General features: G+C 48.3%; 1 protein-coding gene across 2 annotated transcripts in view; it reads left to right on the top strand.

Moving 5' to 3' along the window:
- Positions 1-18,012, top strand: part of LOC138567041 (phosphatidylinositol 4,5-bisphosphate 3-kinase catalytic subunit alpha isoform-like) — a 363,865-nt gene that overhangs the window by 192,623 nt on the left and 153,230 nt on the right. For both annotated transcript variants that reach the window (XM_069644869.1, XM_069644877.1), the window contains 7 exons: positions 3,768-4,018; positions 5,130-5,372; positions 8,228-8,313; positions 12,451-12,556; positions 13,430-13,582; positions 14,165-14,299; positions 15,637-15,758. In XM_069644869.1, coding sequence (XP_069500970.1) covers positions 3,768-4,018; positions 5,130-5,372; positions 8,228-8,313; positions 12,451-12,556; positions 13,430-13,582; positions 14,165-14,299; positions 15,637-15,758 — 1,096 coding nt within the window. The remainder of the gene's footprint in view (positions 1-3,767; positions 4,019-5,129; positions 5,373-8,227; positions 8,314-12,450; positions 12,557-13,429; positions 13,583-14,164; positions 14,300-15,636; positions 15,759-18,012) is intronic.

Below are 18,012 nucleotides of genomic sequence, written 5' to 3'. Positions count from 1 at the left end.
TGAATACCACCCGGAAACAGGCAGGAGTCCCCCTTGCCACAGGGGAGACACATTTGGATAGGGAATCCAAAAGGCTGTATGCCTTAGGCAAGCGAGTCACCTCGGCTGCCGCATATACCACGCATATATCCAATAATACTACGCTGCTAGCGAGTTATGCTGACGCTCAGTGGAACCTTCTTCAGGAAGGCCTCCAAGAGATCCCAGAACCCGTCAAGTCCAAGCTTCTCTCTATTGTGGCCAAAGGAAGGTAGGTGAACCAGAATGTAATAAAGAACACTCTGGACACGGCTGAAACAGCAGGCAGGTCTCCTGCCCAAGGAACCTCACTCAAAAGGCACGCTTGGCTGCGTACCTCAGGGTTTAACCTGAAACGCAGGCCTCGCTCATCAGTAAACCGATTGAAGAAGCTAACCTCTTCGGAAAGGCGGTCGATGATGCCCTAGAATCAGCCAAAAAAGAGCATGAGACTATTAAGTCTCTGCAACAAATCACTCAAAGACCTTCCCCCCAGGGAGGAAATAACTCTCGGCGGTCCTTTTGAGGGCAGTCCCGTGCAAGTCAGAACAACTATGGCATGGGAAACTTCAAAACCGGACAAACATCAGGTAGCCCCACGTACTCCCCTCCAAGGGGTCAGCTACGCGGCAAAGCCAGAGGTAGAGGCCCCAATCCTAGAGGAGCCGCAGCCTCTGTTCCAAAATGACCATCAGATCCAGGTCCCCTCCCATGTCACCCCGGTCGGGGGGCACTTAACATCTTTCCTCGCGGCATGGGAGAGGATAACTTCAGATCAGTGGGTCATAAAACCGCCACAATTGAGACTCGCGGCGCCTTTCACCGGAACACCTGGAGATCCTGAATCAAGAGGTGGAAGCTCTGCTGGGAAAGGACGCCATAGAAGCCATCCCTTTTCTTCAGGTAAACAAGGGTATTTATTCAGTGTACGTACTTGTACCCAAAAAGGACCTCACCATGCGCCCTATTCTAGACCTGCGCTCAGCGAACAAGGTCATCAAACCTCAGAAGTTTTGCATGGTAACGCTACAGGAGGTGATCCCACTGTTGAAACAAGGGGACTACATGGCAACATTGGACATGAAAGATGCATACTTTCATATTTCAATGTTGCCAGCGCACAGAAAATATCTAAGGTTCATGATAGAGGACGGGCATTACCAATTCAAGGTAATACCCTTCGGCATTGCCTCAGCACCAAGGGTGTTTACGAAGGTCCTGGCAGTAGCTGCAGCACACTTTTGCAGGTTATCCGTCCCGGTTTACCCTTACCTCAACGACTGGCTCAGAACAGGGGACTCGTACGACACATGCTTTTTGAACACACAAGACTATAGACCTTCTGTTCAGTCTGGGATTCTCTATCAACGAGAAGAAATCCAGTCTAGTCCCCAGCCAAATAAAACAATTTCTGGGAGCTCTGATCCGGACGAAAGACGGCCTCATCTTCCCTTCCAACCACAGGGTTCAGAACATGCTTTTTCAGATCCCTCAATATGTAGCCAGTCGGGAGGTGACGTTGCGCAAAGCCACGAGTTTGCTAGGAATGATGATGGCGTGCATATACTTGGTTCCCCACGCGCGGTCCCATTCAAGAGTGACTCAATAGCCAGTAGCGTCAAGCCAGCGGACAATGGGAAGATCTGGTAGTTGTCTCGCCAGCCCTCGTTCTCTTTCTGCAGTGGTTTGTCTATGATTTTCCCCCGACCCCCCCTGCTCAACAAGATAGTGCACAAGATGCACCAGGACCCTGGTCCGCTCATCTGATGGAAATGTTCCTCTTCCCCACCAGTAATAATACCCTGTCTGTACAACATGTTGTCTCAGGACAGGGGGAGACCCTACACCCATGATGATATGATATGGCATTTGTAACGCGCCTATACACAAGTGTTTCAAGGCGCGACCTCTGAATTTAGCAGCCTGGCTCCTGAGGTTATAGAGTTTGGACACCTACAGCTCCCTCAGAGGTACATGGACATACTCAGGGAAGCTAGATGACCTAACCCACGTTATTGCTATGCCAGCAAATGGAAACGTTTTGTCATCTGGTGTAATTCCAAGGACGTCAATCCCATCGATTGCTCACCCGCACACATTGTGCTGTACCTTACCCATCTGTTAGACACTGGGTTGGTCTTCAATTCACTAAAGGTTCATCTGGCTGCTCTCTCAGCCTACACCACGTCACAACAAAAGGTGTCATGGTGGAAGATACCGGTGATTAAAGCCTTTATGGAAGGGGTTAAAAGGATTGATCCTCCCATTTCTCACCCAGCTCCTGGGTGGGACCTAAATGTGGTTTTGACCAGGCTCATGGGAGCTCCCTTTGAGCTAATGCATAAAGCAAGTCTAAAAGACCTGACTTATAAGACAGCCTTCCTAGTGGCTATCACTTCTATTAGAAGGGTTAGCAAACTACAGGCACTTTCTGTTCTAGACCCTTTTGTTATAGTCCACAGGAATAAGCTAGTTCTGCGCACTCACCCCAGATTTTCACCTAAATTCACCTCAAAGTTCCATGTGAACCATCGATTGAACTACCTACCTTTTTCGAGAATCCTACTAGCATGGCTGAAAGAAGCCTACACACACTAGATGTGCGCAGGGCAGTCATGTTCTACCTGGAAAGATGAAAAGATGAAACCATTGAGGAAAACAAACCAATTTTCCATTTCAGTGGCAGCTGGTAGAGAAGGGGATCCTGTCTCTAAATCAGCTATCTCAAGGTGGATTGTCAAATGCATCACACTGTTACACTCTTGCTAAGCGAGAACTGCCCTTTAAGCCTAGAGCACATTCTACTCGGGGCAATGGGGCATCCATAGCATTCATTGCAAATGTTCTCCTTGAGTCCATTTGCAAAGCAGCGCCCTGGAGTTCTGTACACACCTTTACAAAACACTATTGCCTAGACACTAATTCTAGGTCTGATTCTCAGGTGGTGCAAGCAGTATTAAGACATCTTTTATCTACCGTTCCTTCTCACAACCCACCTCCAACTCCGGGTACTGCTCACTAGTCTATGCACAGCATGTGTTTCTAAGAAGATTAACCAGTATCAGAAGACATGCATTACTCACCGTAGTAGCATGTCTGATGATTGGATCTGCTTAGATTCACATGCGCCCTCCCTACCTCCCCGCTCGGGGTGGAAGGAACATAGACATCTTACTACTTCTCTCTTCTTCATGTACTCACTCACTATAGCCTTGAACTCCCTCATGGCAGAAGAAATACAATCGGAGGGACCTCCGCGCGTGAGGGATTTCCGGTACACTACGTCGTCATGATAGGGATAGTGTTACAGACGCGCCTATGCAGCCATCCCCTTTCGGTCCCCGAAAGACAAGATGCAATACTCCGCGGTTACCACTGGATGTCCGACCATATACACAGCATATGAATCTAAGCAGATACAATCATCATAAATGCTATTACGGTGAGTAATGCGTGTCTTACATAGTGGAGACTGCCTTACAGAGCTTTGCTGCCCCGTCTGTAAGTGATGTAGGTCTTCTATTAGGCTGTTAACCTGCCTGTTACTGGTGTGTACCTAAGCTCTTTGGACAAACTTCAAAAAGGATAGGCTTCATGTGACACCCCTTGGACTGAGTGCTAATGGTGTAGAGCCCTACCGCACAAGCTGTAAGCAGTGTACATGTTAAGCGTGTGTCTCTCAGTGTAGAAGTCTTGTATCTGGATGTGGTCTACTGCATCTCACTCTGTTTCTTCTTTCTACCCTACAGGAGGCATAATCGTCACTATCTGGGTGATTGTGTTCCCCAACAATGACAAGCAGAAGTACACCCTGAAGATCCCGCACAACTACCTCCCGGAGCAGGTAATTGCAGATGCTATCCGCAAGAAGACACGCAGCATGCACCTGTCCCCGGAGCAGCTTAAACTCTGCGTGCTCGAGTATCAGGGCAAGTACATCCTCAAGGTCTGTGGCTGTGACGAGTATCTGCTGGAAAAATACCCGCTCAGCCAGTACAAGGTGAGCAGTTATGATATGATATGGCATTTGTAACGCGCCTATACACAAGTGTTGGAAACAGCACCACTTCACTGCAGCTATCGCATCAAATGATTCCAGGATCAATTTTGCACTTTCACAAAAATATTGTCCATTGTTTCATCCCATCATTAACGTGTTTTTCTTCTCCCACCATAACAGTGAAAATCTCAAAACCTGGGCCATGAATAACAAACGTTTGCAAGCGCTGAATGGCGCTCAGCCAATATGCTGGCCTATAAACATGGGCGGGAACATACCGCGTACCGCCTGCGTTTCTCCAGCCACCTGAGGCCTTCCCCGGATGCTGCCATCTTGATTGTGAGCTGGCAACAGGGTGTGGCTTCCCACTCCTTCAGACACCTCCCAACCCCCAAAGACATACTGCACCTTTCTTCCACCCATTCACCCCCACTTACCTACTGGACCGGAGCTTTGGGCTTCGGGCCTGGCGCTTCTCCCCGCTTCCGCAATATAACTAGAAAAGGAAAGGGACTCGGTCCCTTTTCTGTTTACCATGGTGGCACCCATCTTTATTTTTATGGGAGAGTAGGTTTGCGAGCCCATCTCCTGTAAAAACAAAAATAAAAACCTATTTGCAACCTAGATGAACCCTGGGTGTGAATAGCAATCGCCCCTCACGCATATAGGCCGATAATGGCCCTGAGCCCATGCCTACCTAAACCTGTGCCGGCAGGTCGTAACTTGCCCTGTACGTCCCCCGTAAACGGGGATGATTGCTACAGTATCTTCAGAGAAGATCACAGCAGAATTGATGTTCGACTATTAATTGAATTATTGCGCAGTCCTCACAAAGCAATAATGTAGGTTTGTGTTGTGGTTTGTGCTGGAGAACTTCAAACACCATTCTTTGTAAAAACCTACAGTGTGACACCAAATCACCACCCCACATTTTTGAGGATGGTCATTTCCTGCCTGTTCTTTACGTATTGTGCTTTCTGTTTTAGTCGACACATCTTCTGAGCGGTTGATTTATGCATTTACTGCAATTTCTGCAAAAAACACATTTTATAATCCATATGCTGATGTTCTGATTTGTTTCCGCTGTTTTGTTGGGTGTCCTCTCTTGCAGTACATCAGGAACTGTATCAGCCTTGGCCGCCTGCCCCACCTCATGCTGATGTCCAAGGACAGCCTTTACAGTCAGCTTCCAGCCAATGTCTTTGTCATGCCTTCTTATGCCCGCCGTTCTGCCACCTCTTCCTATATGAACGGCGACGCACCCGCCAAGTCTCTATGGTCCATCAACAGCTTGTTGCGTATCAAAATCCTCTGCGCCACCTATGTGAATGTGAACATCCGGGATATTGACAAGGTGAGACCAAAACATGGCTGCAGGGGTAGGTTTATGATCAGTGAACTCAAGCAGGGAACTTCATGTATTTATTGGTCCGTAATGTATAATGTTCATACCGCAGTACAATCGCTCTGAAGTGTCGCAAGTAAAGGGGAGATGAAAACAATAGATGGGTGTAGGGTGGACCTATTCTTCACAGCTTTGCAACATTCGGATGAGAAGTGTTTGAGAACAGATTAAGTGCAGAGACCGGTATTGGAATGCAGAGCTTAAGTGCAAGTAACAAATTTGGGTCATTCCGGAGCCAAAGCTATGCCTATCTAGGCCCTCAGAAGAAGTTAGTGGGTCCTGGTTTGGCCAAGAGTTTTTCCTCTATAGCTATTACATGGGTCTGGACGGGGAGTGCTTAGTAACATTATTCTGCAGGAATAGAGGACCTTTCCCCAGTAAGCTCTACGAGTCAGAAAGACTGCTTTGAATTGAATGTTTGCTTACACCGGGGACAAGTGTAAAGGTTTAGGTGCAGAGGCCATGAGGTGTCTAGATTTGAGCCATATGATATGGCATTTATAATGCGCCTATACACAAGTGTTTCAAGGCGCGACGAGGCAAGAAGGGACTGGGAGGATATGATGAGGATTGCTGGATAAAATTCTAAATGTTGAATGTGGTGAACAAAATGTTTAGGGAGTCCGAGATACTGTTACTGGAGTCCAATCTGGAAAAGACCATTACTCTAGTGCGTCAATTTTCTGGGTCCAAAAAAAGGAAAGGATGGTTTGAAGGTGGACAAGGACCTATCAAGTTTGAAGATCTGGGTCGCGTTGTCAAAGACTTAAAACGCCCCAGAGAAGTGGTGATGCCAATATCTGCAATCTATAGGCGTTTAAGAGCCAAAGGGATATTACTGATCATTGAGTCACTCAACACTTGATAATCGCATCTTTTAACTGCAAAGGCCCTACTTTAACTTGTCTCTGTTATAAAGGAACTGAGCAATCCATTCGAGAGCAGTTTCCAGCTGCTTGAGTAGTGCAGCAAGATACACTGCATTGAAGGTAGGTGGCAATTTGTGCAGGAGTGTTTGTGTCCAGGTATTACAGGAGTGGTCCCGCATAAAGATAACGCAGATTCTGTACTTTTTTTATGAGGATCTTAAACTAGCTTGATGGTTGTGGGGCAGGTTTAGAGACTTGCTGTATTCTAGGAACCGTAGGCCGACCGTTTTCACTGGGCTACTACCAATAATTGAGGTGTTGTTAATGGGACAATAGTTGACCAAGATTCCCAGGTTTGTCAGAAGGCTTTTCAAGAAGCCGGAAAAGCAAGACTTCTTCATGGGGGGAGTAAAACTCCCATGTTAAAGGGAGTTCTTGATGGGGGCACTGAGTGCTGGTATGAGAGTAGTCCTGTTCTCTTTACTGGAAAGGGGTCGATTGGCTCATTTGTTTTTTGAATATATTTGATGATGTCCAATGGATTCATGGGCCGAGAAGGTAGAAGACTTATTTGCTACTGGTGGAGTTGTGGTCATAGATCTGCATTGTTTGTTGATGAAGGATTGTATATTAATGGTCCTGCCTTGGAAGAATGCAAAGCAGTGATCATCCAGTTCCTCCGATGTTATTGTATCAGTGGCCCGTTATTGTATCAGTGGCCCGTTTAGGAGGATTACTCCACTACTAGCATATTCGGAAGTCTTCCGCCGCGTTGTAAGAGGCTTGAGGGAGATGGGTTCTCTTCTTTCCTCTCATGGTCTTGTATTTGCCTCTTAACTGAATGATGCATTTTTTGTTTGTCTTTTGCCAGTGCTGCCAGAGCATGCAGGATTTTCTATTGAGCATATCTAGCTCAGCATCAAGCCATTTATTGTTACTTTTGGTAGGAAATGTTATTTTCTTGCATCTAATAGGACCAGTGTTCCAGTGAGTGCACAGGGATGTCTTCAGTCAACCCCATGAGGTCCGTGGGAGCAGAGTAGGTTTCAGCAAAGGTCCAATGCTGGCACACTATTCATGGATTTGAGTAAAGTAACACCTCTGTCTGGTGTATGTGAAGATCTCGAAGGCTGGTATTACTGCTTCCTCGGTTGGCGTATGGATAGGAGCATGTAGCCTCTCCCTTGCCATTGTCTTTGTTAGCACCACACCTGTGTTTTATTTTAGTTTTTCATTTGGGTCATCTTGGCAGCAGTCTGTATTCTTATGGCCGGCTCCAAACCTATCTAATAACACTGCAGATGTGCTACAGAACTAAAAAGTGAGGGCTCTGCACAAAATCCCTACCCACTTCTTGCTCATGCACAGTACTTTGTTTGGTTCTGTAAGGTCCAATGGCTACAGTAAGATGCAAGCACAGAGCACAGGGTGAGTGGGTTGTTTAGAAAGAAGGGTGGTTTAGGACTAAGAATACTAGGTTACTCCTCTCGGTACCCTTCTCTGTTTCTCTAAACACATTAACAGATGAAATAGGATAGCTCTTTATTTATGCTAGAGAAAGGACGTGAACACAAGGATCCCACTTGCACTTACACTGTAACTGAAAGGTCTGGGACAGTTATGTTTGGTGAATCAATCCAACACTGGTGTGGTGGGAAATTGATGTCTAATTTGCATCGTTGGCTTGCCCCATAATGCACCTGGACAGTGTTCACTTTCCCTTTCATTTCCTAGCCTTCTGATTGGCTTTTGTTACTGTTGTTGCACACTAACCTGATGAAAGATATTCTGCATAACTACAGCTGCCCCATTGCCATGTTTGGCATGGGACCAGGAAGGCCAATCACCTTCCAGGGAGAACCCTGGGATTTTAGAGAGGGTGGTTCATATGTGTTGATTTCATTTTAACAATAACCCATTTTTTTTAACCCTTAGATTTATGTCCGGACGGGGATCTACCATGGCGGTGAACCACTCTGCGACAACGTGAACACCCAGCGGGTCCCCTGCTCCAACCCTAGGTAACCAGCAGGAACGTTTATGGTCTCTATACTCTTTTTGCTTCTCGTTCAATGCCTCTTTAGAAGGCTTTTTATGTAAAGAGATACCAAGACCCCTGTACATCACCTACCTGTTGTTAAAACAATTGATGAAGCTGGAAAAGTAGGGAGTGTGGTACCCCTGGGGATGGGGACCACCTCTTGACACGGGTAGGAAAACCGATTTAAGGCATCCTGAAAGACCAGGGTGTCTGTGAACAGTGAGTGGAGATGGCGATGTACAGCCTTAGAGAATCGATTGATTTAGGTGCCGAAGGATGGGGTGGTGGAGAAACCAAACACACAGTGAGCCGTTTAAAAAAATTATAGAAATAAAACAATAAATGGAAAGAACGATTGGATAGATCCATCTGGGCAATGCATTGACATGAGGAAAGCAGTGCTGCACACTGGAGCCCTGGACCCAACTCAAGCCAAACATCCTATAGGAATGTGGGGTCAGACCCCATACCTCCAAGAGAGAACTCGGAGGATGAAGCGGTGCGGGGGACTCCAGCTTGCGGGCCGCTGTGGGTGCTCGTGCGGCTGGCAGAAGGGGTTAGGCACAGAAGAGTGCACCCAGAGTGAGAGAGCCACAGCATGGAGATGGACTGGGATGATGAAGTGGTGTCTACGTCCCACCCCACCTCAGTGACAAGTACATGCAGAGATGCTGCCAGACCCTGAGGGGTGAAGACGATAACAAAAGAATGAAGGCGATGCCCCTATTCTACGCTGGGTGTGAGGTACACCAGATCTTCAAGACCCTGACACCAGGAGACGACTCATACGCGTAGGTAAAGAATGTGCTTCAGGCTTACCTCCGGCTCATGGTCAATCGAGATTTTGAAAGTTTCAGGCAGCGCCAAGCACACCAGGACCCGACAGAACCCCTCGACGCATTCCAAGCGCAGCTTCTGCGCTTGGTGATATCCTGCTGTCACAACGACGAGACAGATGAAATCCGCACCCAGATTATTCAACATTGCACATCAACCGCCCTACAGAGACATATCCTTCAGGAACTCGATATCCCATTGCCGTGGATACTGGAGCTGGGCTGACGCAGGAGCTGACGTCCCGTGCTGTGCAAATGGAAGAGGCCTCCAAGGCAGGCTGGGTTGAGACAGTGCGCGTCGTCCCGGTAGGTGGTATGCCAAGGCCCAGGGGACGATTCTCACGGGGAACAAGAAGATTGGCAGCGCCATCTGAATCTGTTGAGCAGAAGCCATATAATAATTGCGGTGGGCTGGATGCACATGACAGGGAATGTCATGTGACAAGAGGTGCGGGCGGTGCTGCAAGCCCAACCACTTTGCAAGGCTATGCTGGACACCTTGGCCTGGCACACAGGCCGTGAGACCGCTGTCCATGCCACCCCGACCACACGAAAGGAGGATCACTGCCCTTGGTACCGAGCAAGCACCAACACTCTCGTGCCTGAAGGATGCAGTGGACCTGCAAGATGTCTTCTTTGTGTCGGCCATCTGTTTTAGTACCGTTGGCGCCTGACTCAAGCCACGGTGCTTGGTGACAGTCCGGGGCAAGGGCATGCCAGTGCTTATCGACACTGGAGCATCAGTAAACGACAAAAGCAAATGTAAGTTCATGCAGCCAAGGGTCGAGTTCTTTAGATTTGTTTTCCACGATGGAGGGCTGTCCTCTGACCCCATGAAAGTGGACGACATCAAGGCAGAGGCACCCCCGGATTTGCCCTCAGTAGTAAGACGTTTCCTGGGGATGGTGAATTTCTGTGGGCATTTCATCCTGAACTTGGCACCACTCACGGAACCTCTCAAGGTACTGGTATGGTAATTTATTTGTGAAGCGGCTATACACAAGGCAAGTGTTTCAAAGCGCTCAAGGAGGGAGGGAACAGGGGCAAAAACAGTAATTCAGAGCCCTTGAATTTATGAACGATACAAGTCTGCACAGGCAGAGTACGTGCATATAATACAATTAACAGTGAAGATAACAGTAAATGGGTCTGTCGACGATTCTGCAGTTTTTCCAAGTGCATTGAGGCTCCACCATGCAAGGAAGGGAGACAGGGAAGATAGATTAGACGATCTTCAGGCATGGTACGTTCAGATCGTGCAAGTGCAGGCAAGGGGTGGGGGAGGACAAGTGCAGGGGGGAAAGAAGAATCCGGGCTGGCGATGGGGTCAGGCAGAAGAGGAGGCATTTCAGGAAATAAAGGCAGCGCTTGTCAGCGACACTACCATGGCCTACTTCGACACCGCCCATGGCACAGAAATTGGCGTGGATACCAGCCGCTTGGGGCTCTGTGCGGTGCTCCTGCAGGTCGGCAATCAAGGGGTGAGGTGGCCTGTGGCCTACACCAGCAGGGCCGTGTTGGAAACAGAAGGCTGCTACTCACAGATTGAACGTACGAGCACTAGCGGTCTTATGGGGCTGTAAGCATTTTCACCTGTGAATCTATGGGCACACTGCAACGGTCTACACCAATCACAAGCCCTTTGTCCCTATAATGACTGGGTCAGCACCCCGCCCCCCAATATGCCTGGAGCGATGGCTCCTCCAGTTGCAAGCGTATGGGCTTACACTACTGTTCAGGGCAGGGGTAGACCACCCTGCCGGCTACCTCTCATGTCATCCAGTGAGAGGACACAGCCAGGAACACATGAGGACGAGGATGATGAGACCGAGGCCTTTGTCTCAGTGGTACCGAGGGCTACCGTCCCCAACTCCATGTTGCTGACTGACATCGCTGATGCCACTAGGAGCGACTCAGGGCTGCAGGATCTGATGGATCAACTCCAAGCAGGGCGGTGGAAGTTGTTTCCGTCAGCAAAGTCTCATCGCTCATTCCCTATCACCACTTCAGATGGCTGGCTCAGATGGCTGGCGGAGTCTGATCTGGCGAAATAGAGAGAGCAGCAGGAGCGGGCTAAAGAGCGTGAGGCCGCCCGGCGACATTTTAGGGCTTATCCGGTGAGCGTCAGCGACACCGTGCTGGTACGCCCGGCCCACAAGCTGTCAACCACATGCGACAACGCTGTGGACAGTGAGAACGGTATCGGGTAATAAAATTGCGGCAAAAGTTTTGCTGTTAAAAGAAAATTACGTAGTTTGACCCAGTAAAGGTGTACCCCATAATACCATTTAAAGGGAGCAGGGTTTGCTCCCCTTAAATGGTATAATGGGTCTGGGGGTTGCAGGGGTGTCCCCCGCATCCTTTACATGATTGTGGCGGCAAAACCATGGCATTTATGCCGCAATATCTTGTATACACTGCCATTTTTGCCACGATTTTAAGACATGGAACCGTGAGAACGAGGAAGGGAACCATGGTCACGGCCCAACAAGGACAAGTGTTGATTATGAGAAACTCAAGCTAGTTCTGGCAGGTGCAACCACCCCCTGCAACAGGGCAGGGTGAGGACGATGATGTCCCAAGTGAAGATGAGGGCGTAGCTCCCACCGGGCCGGAGGCCCAGGAAGAGGATCTGCTGGGACCAGGAGGCAGCAAAGAGCCTCCATGAGCCCCTGACAGGAGGTAACCCCAGCGCTCAGGAAGAAGGCCCCCAGAGCAACTCCGAGATTATGAAGTACGGTAATAAGTACGGAGGGGGGGGTCGTCGACCTATCATCTAGGCTGTTGTTGTTGTGGGCATATTGGTTGGGGGGAGGTTGGATGGGAGATGTTGTGATGTGGGATATGCAATAAAGGGAGATCCCTGCCCAGGCACGGGCGCCTACACTCCGAGAATGCAACACTGTGTGTTGCGTAATACTTGGCCCCGGGTGCTATGCCGAGGGCCTAGCAGAGCATATGTTCAGGCAGGCCCTGAAATGAAATCCTGGCTACACAAAAATAATGTAAAACTATTGCTGTCTCATGGTCTGGTGAAATGTAGCTCTGCCGTTTGTCTGCGGTAGTAAGTCCCAGCAGCTTGATTGATCCTCCACTCTGGTAACTCATACTACCATGGCAAGCTTTGCTGCACTCCCTGCCTCTGAAGGTCAAGGCAGCCATCTTGGCACCGAATTTTCACTCGTTTTTACACAAGGCGTTCTAGATGCTTTCTATTGAATGATCGTGTGTGCCTTCGATGTTCTTTACTGTGTTCGTCTTTCTTGTCTCTTCTTCCATAGGTGGAATGAGTGGTTGTCTTATGACATGTACCTGACGGACTTGCCCCGTGCTGCACGCCTCTGTCTCTCAATTTGCTCAGTAAAAGGCCGGAAAGGAGCGAAAGAGGTACTGACCGAGTGAGTCAAATGGTGGATCTACTGAGGTGGGGAGGTGCATTGGGGGTGGGGGGGTGAGGCCAACTGGGATATACCTACTCCAACTCTCCTACTTAGTCAGCCTTTCTCATTGACTGCTATGGGAGTTACCTGATCTGTGATTTGCGGGATAACCATTAAAGAAAAGACCTCTTCCACATAGCTACATAGGTAGACGGGGATAGATAGGTAAATTCTATCTCCTTTGTCATCCTGTCCTTTATATAGTTGCCAGCAACAATGTTATCCAATACCTATCCTCATATCCTAACATTAATGTGGCTTCTGAGAGCTAAGACAGGACACAAGCAGTTAAGGGTGCCATTCTCCTTTGTTGTTCACAGAGACAACTCACAACCTTCAGCACATTATATATGCTTAGCTGCATTACAGAACAATAGGGTATGTAGCCATCGGGCTAGGGCACAACCCACATTTAACTACTCCCAAGCAACTCACCCCTCTCCTCCTTGTACGCCTCTTATAACAATATCTGATAGCAGTGCAGTGGTTCCATAACAAATGTTTTAATAAGAGAATGACTCGGTATTCATCTTTTATAAAAATTAATGTTGAACTTGTCCTAGGTAAGCAGTAAGAATGACTTTCTTTGCCGGAAAACCAAAAATCTTACAGGACATTGACCGCCAGTGAACCCCATTTTTCCCAGAGATTAATCTTGAATCTAATAGAAAGTATTATTAAAAATATGCATATTTAAAGATCAAAAACCATAGTCCATTATCTTTAATGTATATTTTCTGCTATTAAATCGGGCATAGTGATGATGGACCCATGTACCATCCTTGCGGGTTAGAGTGACTCTTTTCGTTTGCCATTCCAGGAGCACTGCCCGTTGGCCTGGGGGAACATTAACCTGCTGGACTACAAAGACACCCTGGTTGTGGGAAAGGTGGCGCTGAACCTCTGGCCAGTGCCCCATGGACTTGAAGACTTGTTGAACTCTATTGGGGTCAGCGGCTCCAACCCCAACAAGGTGGGTTGGTGAAGCATGTGGAGCCGCTGCTAGTGTGACCCATACTTCTTTTTTTTCTTTGCCCACCAGCAATGAATTGAAGTTGGGGGCTATTGTTTGGCAAGGGGTGGAGGAATTTGTGTCATATTTCTTTCAGTATATACTATACATAGTACTTGCGGTGTTGGGTGGAAATCTGTCTTCTCACCTTGCAGAAGATGACATGCCTGATTAACACTAAAAGGGCAGTTAGTTCTGTCTTATTTTCCTTGAAGGAGATGCAATACCTGGTGCTGGTCGAACCATGTTGGGGGCTGAAAGTGATTGTATTGTAGTTCTTGCAAGAGATTCCCAATTCTGCAGCTGGACTAATCACTTGGATGTGTGTCTGCTTTGTCTAGTAGGAGCGGTCATGTGTGAGGCTGGACTAACCATGTTGATGGGGGGGGGGGGGAGGGAGGGGTGGGCGAACGGGACAACAGACATCTTGCTTGGACTGAGACTGCTCCTCATTTGTTGCGTATGATGGCATTGTTTGCCAAGTATGAGTGCCCAAAGGAGTGCACATCATGCTGATGGGGAGTTGTCTTCTCTTTCTTGCAGGAAACACCATGCCTGGAGCTGGAGTTCAGCTGGTTGGGCCAGGCTGTGAAGTTTCCCGACACTGCCCAGATAGAGGAACATGCAAACTGGAGCATGAGTCGGGAGCTCGGCCTGAACTACTCCCTCCTGGGGGTGGTAAGTGCTCATGGATGGAAAAGAACAAGAACAGAGTGATCGTAAATGAGAGGGGGTGGCAGAGACCCAGTGACCGGGGGGAAACAAATGTCCAGAAGACAGAAGCACACACTCTTCTAAACAGATAAAGCTCTAGGTTTACATAGAACGAGAAAGCGAAAACAGACTGAGAAAGCGAAAACAGACTGTGGCCTAATGACGGCAACAACGACATATAAATAATTACTAACCTACAGGCCAAGGGAAAGGCAGGGCCAGGCCAAGCAGATAAGCCACACAGGCTTGCACTGTCGGGTGTGAGGAAATTGGAGAGGAAAATACCAATATCCATACTAATTTCGAGATTAAGGCATTTGCATTCTTTGTACCTAATCAGGAGTTGGGCTGTAGCCCTTAAATGCGGCGATAACTGTACTACTTCTGCATTCAAAGACTGACAATATCACGAGTTGGGCGCTAAATGGGATGTTTTACCTCCTTTTTTCTGGAGGTGAAAATCCCATTTTGCGCCCTGATTTTGGCACAATTACTGGTGGCTGTATTAGCGCGCAGTATTTGAGCCGAAAATGCCCCATTGGGTCCAATCGACCCAATGGGGATTTACAGTTAATGCCAGACCAGTTATCCGGCAGTAATAATGCCGGACTGGCTGGCGCTAACGTTATTACAGTTGGGCAGTATTACCGCTGGGATATCGCCCAACACGTGATGAGGCCCATAGACTATAAAGCATGTAAAGAAAGGCATGTGCTAGTGAGTGAGAGTGATTGAGGGACAGAGACACATTGCGGCTAATTGCCCAGGCAACGAGGCACATGTGATAGTAAGAACGAGAGAATGAGTAACTGACCAGCTGTAGAACATTATGACAGAAAAAGAAGCAAAAGGGAAACAGATACACAGGGAGGAGACAATCGGTAGTCACATACATCATTTACCAGTGTTTTCTCTCCAAATCAGAGATTAGGGATCTCGCAATAGATGACCAAGAAAACCAGGAAAGAGACATGGATAGCCACGGATAATTGGAAGGAGAGGGGGATCCTGGGATACAAATGCAACGTGCAAAACACATAGATAAATAGAGGATGCTTGGATGTTGAGTAAGTCGGCTGACTGACGCTAGAGTCTGAGCTCTGGGGTGCGTCCCACCAGGGATGAAAAGGCGAGACCTATCGGAGAATGAGAGCCCTTTGTTTTCTTGGAGCTGAAATGATGTGCCACAGAGGCCTAGGGAACCTGCTTCCAAGCTGTGCCGTGTACATCAGATGCCTCGGGTGGGGTAATGTTTTCGCTCTCTCCCCCGTTAATACTGAGGCTTTCGCTATCTCCCACAGAGCAACCGCCTGGTGAGAGACAGTCTATCGGAGAATGAGGTTGAGCAGCTGCGAAACATCTGCAACCGGGATCCGCTGTGGGAGATCACAGAGCAGGAGAAGGACTTCCTCTGGAGACACAGGTATGGAAAGTGATTGCAATTGAGACGAGTGGTACTCTTCATTGGGAGGTATGATATGATAGGTTATTTATAACGTGCTTAATACCCAGCGGTTTCTAAGCGTGGACCCGAGTATCGTACCTATGTTGCTTCGTGTCGTCTTGCTTCCAAGGCGAGCTCATTGCCCCTGAGCTATCCTCCCGAGACTTATAGATAGCACTCTTTTGTTTTACTGATAAAATTGATGGAGTGAGAAAGGGAAATCCTCTACAAAAAAGGCATAGAATGTATGTTGATGGATATCTCAAAGCAGAAGAACAGGGTCTGAAGGCATGCACTGTAGAGGGCGCTTGGGTTATTTGGGAGCAGAAGAAAAATGTTATTTTGATGTATAGATTTTTTTAGAGAGTTTTTGGTGTCACCCTTGAAATCTCCAAACTGAATGCCTTTTACATCACTACTTCTTATAGATACACATGCTTTAAGTATTGCTGAGTATCATTTGATGCATTAAAATGGGAATTGCAGTTTTATTGTCTGTCTACCATATATCGGTTTGGGAAGGCCTTAAGGTCTGCTCAGGCATCTTGGGTTCCTCACTGCCTATCATGTGAGAGATCCCCCACTGAGCTATGATAAACAAATTAATTACTGTACTATGATGAATCCCCGGATGCTGCCACTTCTCCCCTCGGGGGAGTTTGTTGCATGAGGACAGGGAGGTGAGGCTGCTACCAGATACTACTCAGTGGATGGCTCTCATGGGGATGGAAGCCCCCCTATGGGATTAGTCGTGTCCCGGGGAGAACATGGTATCGCCATAGCCCACCTAACCCTAACACACCTTCTTACCACCCGAACCAACACTTTCCCTAGTGTTCCTATATGTTTCTGTAATGCCACCGATGACAGAAGTACTAAGATGAGGAAGAGTGTAGAGAAGTACTGAGACGAAGGACAGACCAGTTGACTCACTGGAAGACCTAAAGCTCAGTACTGAGATGAAGAAGCAGTGCGGAAGCATAGAGAGCACTCATGAAAACCTGAATGAACAGCCTAGTTGTTCCCAAAAGCTAATTGGGCAAGACCCATTTAAAGCTGAAGCAGGAAACCAGGAAGGAGAGAGAGCGAGAGGCCCTCTCTGGAGGAACCGGGAGCGTGGAGAATGCTAGGCTCAGCAAAGGACATCAGCACTTACAGGAGAACTTAGTGGGCAGGCGGAGAGGCTCTTTCCTGGTCCGACGTTGAAGGACCATCTGGCGAAGCAGAGCAGCAGACTTCTTGGTCAGCCAAGCAGTAGGACCACGTGGTTGCTGGAAGGTGCACCCACTAAGAACATGCGAGTGATGCGGAAACGCCACAGCATGCTGGAAGAGCGGACAAGCCTAGAGAAGCCCTCTACCTTCTCCTCTACCTCTCTCCTACCTGTTGCCACCTCTCCTCCGCCCTTCTCTGCGTTTCCTCTGTTCACCCCTGACGAGGTTTCTAGATCAGTCCTATCTATGACAGTCTTGTCTAAACAGGTTCTTCCCTGTTCTTCCAAAACCATCAAGGACCACATTGACCACATTGACACCCTTGCTTCAGCCTTGGCCGACTTCTACAATCACTCTTTCGCCACTGGAACCTTCCCTTCTCCCCTGAAGTATTCGCTTGTGCACCCTCTTCTCAAGAAACCCTCAGCCGATTCCTCCTGTCCGGCTAACTATCGCCTGATCCCCATTACTCCTTTACTGGGCAAACCCTTACAAAAGCTTTCCATCTCCCAGCTTAATCTTCACACCAAATCTGTTGGTTGTCTCCATGACCATCAGTCTGGCTTCAGAGCTGCCAGAAGCACAGAAGCTGCTCTCCTGAACATCTGTGAAGAACTGCTCTCTAACCTTGATGCCAGTCACCCCTCTGTCCTCTTCTTACTCGACCTCTCTTCTGCTTTCGACACGGTTAACCATGCCATCCTGTTTAACCGGCTCTGTGATAACCTTGGTATCACTCATCAGGCCATAGCCTGGCTGGCCTCTTTTCTCTTGGCCCGACCCTCCCAGGTCCTACTTGGATCCTTCCTCTCCTCCATCTCACTCTACCTGTGGTGTTCCCCAGAGGTCTAACCTTTCTTCCTGGCTGTTCTACCAATACCTGGCACCTCTCGCCCACCGCGTTGCCGCTCTCTGCTCCAACTTTTAGTGCTGTACGGATGACACTCACCTCCCTATTCCTCTCTCATCCTGTCTGCAATCCAGGAGTGGTGTGCCGCCAATGATCTCTGCCTTAATCC

The sequence above is a fragment of the Ambystoma mexicanum genome, chromosome 1p (assembly GCF_040938575.1).
Source record: "Ambystoma mexicanum isolate Mex_15411 chromosome 1p, UKY_AmexF1_1, whole genome shotgun sequence".
Lineage (NCBI taxonomy): Eukaryota > Metazoa > Chordata > Amphibia > Caudata > Ambystomatidae > Ambystoma > Ambystoma mexicanum.
This window is presented reverse-complemented; position numbering and strand designations above follow the sequence as displayed.